Consider the following 8232-nt stretch of genomic DNA (forward strand, 5'->3'; position numbering starts at 1 on the left):
CAACCATATTTTTAAATTTGCAATTACAATATACAGGACATTTAATTATTACATACATGAAATAGGATCCAGAAACAAGTTATTAAACTTATATCAATCTGTTTCCTTAGCAGAAATAATAATTGATAACAGAGACTTGGAGTAGAAGAAAGAGAAGAAGAAATAGGAAGAGAAGAAAGAATAGCATTGGATGTATGAATTAAATAGTTAATAAACGTTTTGATTTAGTAATAAAATGTTGTACACAGTTAAATATATTTCGATTTTGGGCAGGTGAAAGATTGTTGTCACCAAACAGGAAGGTTTCTACTGAGGTATGATTTTGTATTGGCTAGAAACATATTTGTCTAATGTGTTCATAGTTACGACAAAATAATAGATAATGATCGTTTGTTTCGTTTGCCTCGCGGCTGGAACAGAGTGGACTCCCTACTAAATTTTTATGAAAAAGATGGCCGTTTAGTGAACCATTTCATTCTGAGCCTGGCATGGTATATTTGGCCTATTCTAGTACCACAGAAGTAATATGATTCTTTTTGTAGTAAGTTTCTGTTAAGATGTAGCTTTATTTTTTTTATGGATGCGTCATTCCGTTGTCTTCAGGGAGTTCATTCCATAGATTGACAGAAGCAGATAGGAAGGATTTTTGATATAAGTTTGTTCTACAACGTACAGGTCTAAATCTATTTGCGTCTCTAGTGTTATGTTGGTTTGACTCTGCAAATGGATAAATGAATACGTAAGACAACTTGATTATATAACTTATTCAAATGTGTATCAAAATGTTTATCAATCAATCAGACAAATTTTAATGAAACTGCATGCATGCTATTCTTCTTTTCACTGATTATGTTGTTGTCTACATAAACACTTAAATTAATATTGTTACACATTGCCGTATTATGAATTAAGAAACTGATTTGTAAGGGAGCCTATTTAGCCTACCGTGTTACTTATTCTGTATTTGATATCTAGCTCTTGTTTCTAGTCTCGAGCTCTAAGTCTATTTTCTTCTTACTCGTAAAGAGGTTTCCTCACGATTTACAATTTCGAATCATAATAGAGTAAAAGTGATGCATTTTTCTGAAGACTTTTAATTACAGCAACAAATACTGTTTCCAAGGATAAAATTTAATCGAAGATTTTAAGCCCGAGGCTTGAAATGTAAGATGACAATCGGGAAATGTGATCGTATTACGTTTCTCGCATAACCTGCTACCATATGCTGTGTCATTTAAAGAGCAAAACAAAAGTGATATTATGATTCAAAGTTGTGAATATCCATTCATTCATTCACTCATTCAAAGTGTACACATTTTCATTGACATTTTCATGATCAGCGGAAGCAGTTGAAAGTTTCAGTTTGCATATATATATAAATAACTCCTACCCGTGAAATAATATATCAGTACTGAAATATGGATATCTGTTAAAAAGATTTCGCCAAAATTTGAATAACAAGAGGACACTTTCTACGTAAAGTATACAATATATGTATATGTGTCTATGACTATTCAATGCTGTGTTTCAGACTCATATTTTTGAGTATTGTAGCTTGACCCACACATGCTAGGACAACAGTTAAGGTTCATATGTTGAAGCCAAACCTAATATTTATAAGGAAATGGTTTTATGTGCACTTCCTCTTGTCACTGGGTTCGGCAAATTAGACATAGTAACAATGACAATAAAGAAAAGAGCCGCCATTTAAAAAACATGGCATCAATAATGTACAACATCATGGGAAAATAGTCAACCTATTGTCTGATGTAGATTTAACTTTTAAACATATATCATTTACAATAACGATGTTATACAATATATATTACTAAAATATCAAAAATGGCGATCATCTTGGAAAAAACTCTACTTGGCCCAATATCCAAAATTTATCAGTACACCATTTCCTAAATTCATGCCAAGTTGCATGCTTTTACTAAAAAAAACACTATTATGAACCAATCTTCCGGACTATAGGTTACCTTACTCCGTATTTCTAGTGGTTACTTAATCTTTTATTTTGACAGTAATAACCCAGACACATACCCGTTGCAGTCGTCACTGAAGTTAATATTGACGTTATCAAATTTTAAAACCTTAGTAAACGTAGGCATTATCACGTTTACCTCGTTGTTCACATCAACCTTTATAACATTGTTTTCACATGGATTAATTGGGATGACTTTCCTAAACAGGACTTTAGTTGGATTATCACCAGCAACCTCAGAGCGGACAACTTCACCATTTACACTAACAATGATCTGGTCCGCTCTGAACGGAGTTGTGATTCCGTGAAGATATACACGAGATGTAGTTTGGAAATGTTCACTTACTACGATGATCTTAGTTCCTATGACGCAATTTGTTGATTTCTGACGAGTTGCAAGGGTATATCTACCCTTTCTATAGCCCACACGATAATTGCATCCAAAGCCACATATGCGACCACTTTGATGATGTTCTTCGGCATCTATTCCCTGTTTTAAATTACTCTGATTTATTTCATCCATATGATCACACTTCTTGGAGGATTTGTCATGGTTTGATTGTATCGAACAACAGCATTCCTTGTGTGTGATATGTGAGTGACTACAGCATTCCTTGTGTGTGATATGTGAGTGACTTCCAGATACCCCACCGTCTTGATGCACCACAGTTACTTGACTCGGGTTTAATTGTCCCTGGCTGTGGATGTATCTGTGTATTTCTACCAGTTCGTCGTTGCTCAGAACCGACTGTTGGAAAACATGACTACAAAAGTATTCAGCATTCATGACTGGAAATCTGACATGGTAAATGAGGTCACCCAAACACATCCGTCTGTTTTCGTCCGTCACCGCCACTTTTTGTCGACCGCATTCCGCTTCAGCCCACCGCGTCACCGCCTCGTAAACAACTTCTTCATCTACGGCGAGGTAATCAGATGCAATCAGCTCATGAACACAACCCTTGCAGAGATATGCGAACCCCGCTGATTTAAGCACATCAGAAGCAGATTCTTCTTCGACACGTTGACAATCTGCTAACAGTTTGTCGTTAGGAAAGCTATGGCACCGCTCCCTCATATAACAAACGTTATCTGGAGCTAGATGTTCTTCGATAAAATCATAGCATTTCTGTTTCAATATGTCCACCAAGTATTTGTCAGCAACTCTAAGGATGTCGGCTACATTATCGATATTGATATCAATGGTGTCTGTGTACATATATCTGTAATAAAAGAGCATGCAAAAGTAAAATACTCAAGTCATATCGCATTTGGAGCGTTTTTCAAATGGTAAGTACACTTGATTGATTCGGACCTATTTATAGCATTTTTTCAACCGACTCTTTTCACCCAAAATATAAGTATAACCTTTCGACATTCTGGCCACAAGAAAAACTGTTTCTTAAATAGTATTAAAATATTGAAAACACGTTATATTGTGGTGATATTTACACTGTTAGAATTACTTCCTTGTCCTGATATGATTCCATACATATATGCCAGAGACCAGTTCTATCAACTTATATATCACCTCATTAATACATCAAGTTAGGACCAAGGAGTCTTATAATGTTTCATTTCGTGATGTTTGTTTTATAAGAAATTTGTATATCTCCCTTTTAAAAATCAATGCAAAATTATTATGGTAGCAGTATACAATAACGTACAGGGGTCATATGTGATCTTTTTTGAAAAATGAATAACCCCTGTAATATAACATGTATATATATATTTTAAATCAGCACATACAATTGTCATATATATGATGAAGTGAACTTTGTGGGTTTCATCATTTTCAAGAAAAAATGCATTTGGTTTGAAAATACAGTTACGGCCATATGCAAATCAGTGTTTACACAACAAAAGCTGTTTTTTCATGTAGTCTAATTTTGAACTCTGGACAGGAAATAATTATTGTGAAAAATCAACCAGAAGAGGCTATTCTAAAACGTGAGTATTTCTGCTACTGAGAAGGTGATATTTGGTTTAAAACAGGTTTTAAGAAAACACTGCTATTTGCAGTGGTAACATGTTGGGTTTTTTTCATGTTGGGTTAAAAACTAAGTTTTGTTTTCATTTTTTTGACTTTGGTCACCATCGTTTTCACCAGACTGAAAGGAGAAACGCTTCTTGAAAAAAAATCATGTTTTCTAAACAAATGTATTTATCTAGTTTATATATGTATTTAGGTGTGATGTGCAAGATGAGCTCACTAACTACGTGTATCTCAGACAGATATACCTTTTAGGATCAGGCCATTTCTACCGTACACTGCTACAGTGTACCTATGCCTTTACTACAGCGGTAACTACGGAAGATAACCTTCGTTGTCACCTACACTCTATGAATCCATTTGTACAGATTTCAACATTGCGCTTATTTTTCGTTCTAGAATCTATCACAATATCATTTGTTAATGGTTACTTTTTCTATAGAACGTATGTGAACTACTTGCTCAATATCTGTAAGTCATATAGATCTAGTATAGTTTTTAATTTTATATGTCGGAAAAGACATACAAATAAATATTACTTGAATGACAAGACTCGAGGTTCGCTAAAGTTACAACAACCCCATCGTTGTTTGACTTGGCGTCGATTGATTGTAGGTGGTAGAAATATGGTGATTAAAGAAGTGCGGTTAAAAGTTGAGTGTATAGTAGCAGAAATTAAAAGGACAATCTACTGTCTAACAGATTTTTTCTCGTTGTGTAAAAAAGTTCGTAGTTACGGTACGATGATGGTCAGTAATATACAGCCAACATCTAACTAACTAATACACGATAAAATAACGGTCAGTAATATACGGCCAATATCTAACTTACTAATGTACAGCCAACATCTAACTAAGTAGTATACGGCCACTATTTAACTGTAACTAATGCACAATACAATGGTGCACGGTACAATGACAGTTAGAAGAATACGGCCAACCTCTAACTAACTACATGTAATGCTAACACGTGGCTGCGGTAGTGATAGTGATTAATAGTCAGGAAAAAGTATGATAATACAACCTCAAAAATGCATTAAAAGTTTCCTTTGATACATCAGTCATAGGGATATCCTTCTGTCCGGACATCTGGTTCTCTTGTTCAGACATTGGACCACAGAACATGGCCTCAAATGTAGGACTCCTGCTGATAAGGATGAATTTGTGGGCTTTTACTTTGCTGTCTTCTACAACAAAGGTAACGTCTGTGGCTACTTCAGTTCGAAGCATGTGAGTAATGCACTCGGAGAGTGTTTTCCCGCTTTGCCATGGTGTTTCATTAGCCATCCTTGCTACAATAGGTAAAACATGGTTACATTCTATAACTACCCTGTACTTCACCAGGAAATCACAACGTACGAAACAACACTCAGTATGATTATACTTCGTTGTTATATAACATATGCAATTATAACACACAGTGAATCAATCTTACTACATAAAAGTTGTTTTTGTTGTTTTGCTGGGATAAGTACAATTGATCAGGATTTAGGCTATTTAATTGAACAATCAGTCAGTTATGAAAAAAAGTTGTTAAGTCAGGATGTTCTTAATTGTAGATATCTCATTATTGTGCCTTGACGCCATTAAAGAACGGGCATTGATAATAAACATCAAACACATCAAAGGCATAGAAATGTTAACATATGAGAAAAAGTGAAGGAATGGAAAACGACATGGCTCTGAATTATTCCGTTAGGACAAGTGGTTTCGAATTCCTACATATGCATGATTTACGGTCACAGACAAACACATTACAAAGTTGTTCGTTCTTTGTAAAAAAAGGTGTCATCTGCATGTACGAATTTAGAATATTTCTTGGTTTAATAATTTGTCATTTTTCTTTTAAATAAGAAAATATGTATAAATACCTTTTATAATAATATTTTCTTAAACTAAAAATGTTATTTGGATTAAGAAGCAAACTCTAGCCATAATCTTGTTGTTATTATCAAATCAAAAAATAAAGCAGTCATGAAAAAGACTTTTTAAAATTACTTTTTAGTTGGAATGAAATGTTCATAAGGTTAAAAAATATATAACAAAAATTGACAAAATAAATAATTTCTAAATGTGTAATAAATGTGTTATTTTCTGCTGTGTGAACTTACGAGTTATAGTAGAACTTATTGTTATTGTGTTTAAGTCCAAATATATATTTGATATAATGCTATCAAATACCATCCAACATATCTATATATTATTCCAGGCACACACGAAGATATATGTATACCCCTTATTGGACCCCGTCGATAAGCCAACAAACGTTCAAATGAGTATGATTAAAGTCACGCTAAAAAAACATTAAGGCTACATTCGCGTATCCCGGTTGAAACGGTACGTGTGGCGCAGAAATTTTCCACGATAAACGAACACACTTGGACCGTTCTATAAGCAGAGCTAAAAATCCACAGTTTCGGAGAATAAAAAACAGTGTTTCAAGAATAGTATGACCTTCTTCCATCCGTCCACTGAATTACATAACGTAACTTAAAAACTACATGTGACTTGACATTGTTTTAGAAAGAAATAACGCAAATTGGCATTTTAGTTTCGGTCAGGCACGTCTGCACCCCTCAATCTAAACGTGCCAAATTTTCCTGAGGTCAGCCTCGGTCCAGATCTGTACCCTGTCGTTTTCTTTACAGGTTCAATCGGTTCAACAGTTTCAACCGGTAACGCGAATGTACCCCTAAGTGAAGTCCGGGCAGAGATTTCTAATAAACTAAAAATAAACTGCACATGACCATGTCAATAAGTTGGTATTTTGTTACATTGTGATTGTATGTACCAACACATTTATCTTGTGATACATAATGATATTACCCATGGCTGATTTTATTTCCAGTCTATCTATGTAATGTGGTAGTAGTGTCGAATTATATGGTCGGCATATTGATTATAACAGTGGATCTGCTAGCCGTATTGTGATAAAATCAGTTAGAATGATACTTACCGTAGGACTTTACGTCCATACACTTACTTCCTGCATACAGTCTGGTAACAATTCAGTGACCCTATTTGGGAAATCCATGTTATGATGTATAGAAACCGAAAGTAGAATCAAAATGGGGCCGTCGAAAGGGAACACCACTTACAACAATACAATACGACAACCGGATTTATTCAAAATTATATCCTAAATGTCAGAATAAAGCATGATATATTTATTAATCGTATAACATATATCATATAAATCAACTAAATTAAACATTAACTTTATAATAAAGCTTATAAACTATACACAAATGTAATATTTATTTAGTAAAATTTATTTAGATTGATTATAGTTTTCCATATATGTATATGTATGGCCTGTGCTCGTGGCTCTCTTGGTTATGATATCATATATGGGGAAATGCAGAACTTATTTCATCGGAGATAAAGGCTACAATTTAAACATTATTTCAATGTACTTTCATTTATTGTGTCCTTGTCACACTTTTTTAAATGCTGTTATTATCCTGTGTATATAGAGTATCATTATTTCCTGCTGAATAATTGAATAATATAACAAAGGATACTGTATCAAAATGTTACCATACATTTTACAATAATATTTGTTTTACTACAAATAGCATAAGCAACTCTAGGTCACAGGTCAAATTGGCCGAGACACCAGTCATTTGCACTCTTTGCTTGACAAGAGAAACAGACGTTTTCGAAAGCTCGCAATTCAACTTTCCAATAACTGTTTGTGTGAACAACAAACTGAGCATTTATTTCTCATTCCAAACTGGTCATTATTTTCAATCAGTGTGACATACTTTATATTTTCACACCCGATAACAATTTAAAGGTATGCCAGGTGTCAAGAAAAAAAGAGTAAACAAATGTAAAATGATATTGTTCTTTAAGTTAAGTTTTTGCATTATGAACCAAACATATCATCCACTTAATTGATGACTGCGACTTGATTAAGCATTATCTGTTGACTGACAATAACCTAATGGAAGGCTTCATGACACAGCTGTGGTGAAAGTCATATGGTCCCTATAGCAGCAAGAATCATGTAGACTAATAAATAAAATAGACACGCAGGTCTAAATATAGTCACATTAGCTGATCGAAAACTTAGAAATACATTACTTAGAAATATCACAAATGGATTTGAAGTTTTTGCTCTCATTGTACTATTGCTCAATTGAACATAAGCCACCAAAACAGTGCACTACAATACTATTACCTGTGACATCTAGCCGTGTTTAGTTTCTTTGCTCAGATTTCTCAAAAAAACACGCTAATGAATAAAA

At 34.0% G+C, this 8232-nt stretch overlaps 1 protein-coding gene across 2 annotated transcripts; it reads right to left on the reverse strand.

Annotated features, from left to right (window-relative positions):
* Window positions 1–78: 78 nt before the first annotated feature.
* LOC110447582 (BTB/POZ domain-containing protein 6-like) lies at window positions 79–7013 on the reverse strand. Of its 2 annotated transcripts, XM_021493366.1 has the most exons (4): window positions 6936–7013; window positions 5004–5271; window positions 2615–3210; window positions 79–2581 (listed from the first exon to the last, which is right to left on the reverse strand). In XM_021493366.1, the coding sequence occupies exons 1-4, from the start codon at window positions 6952–6954 to the stop codon at window positions 2016–2018; spliced, it is 1449 nt and encodes a 482-aa protein (XP_021349041.1). In that variant the 5' UTR covers window positions 6955–7013; the 3' UTR covers window positions 79–2015. The 2 variants fall into 2 exon arrangements, with proteins under 2 accessions (XP_021349041.1, XP_021349040.1); XM_021493365.1 differs by having other exon boundaries at window positions 83–3210.
* Between the last annotated feature and the right edge of the window lie 1219 nt (window positions 7014–8232).

The sequence above is a fragment of the Mizuhopecten yessoensis genome, unplaced genomic scaffold, assembly GCF_002113885.1.
Source record: "Mizuhopecten yessoensis strain PY_sf001 unplaced genomic scaffold, ASM211388v2 scaffold3459, whole genome shotgun sequence".
Taxonomy (NCBI): domain Eukaryota; kingdom Metazoa; phylum Mollusca; class Bivalvia; order Pectinida; family Pectinidae; genus Mizuhopecten; species Mizuhopecten yessoensis.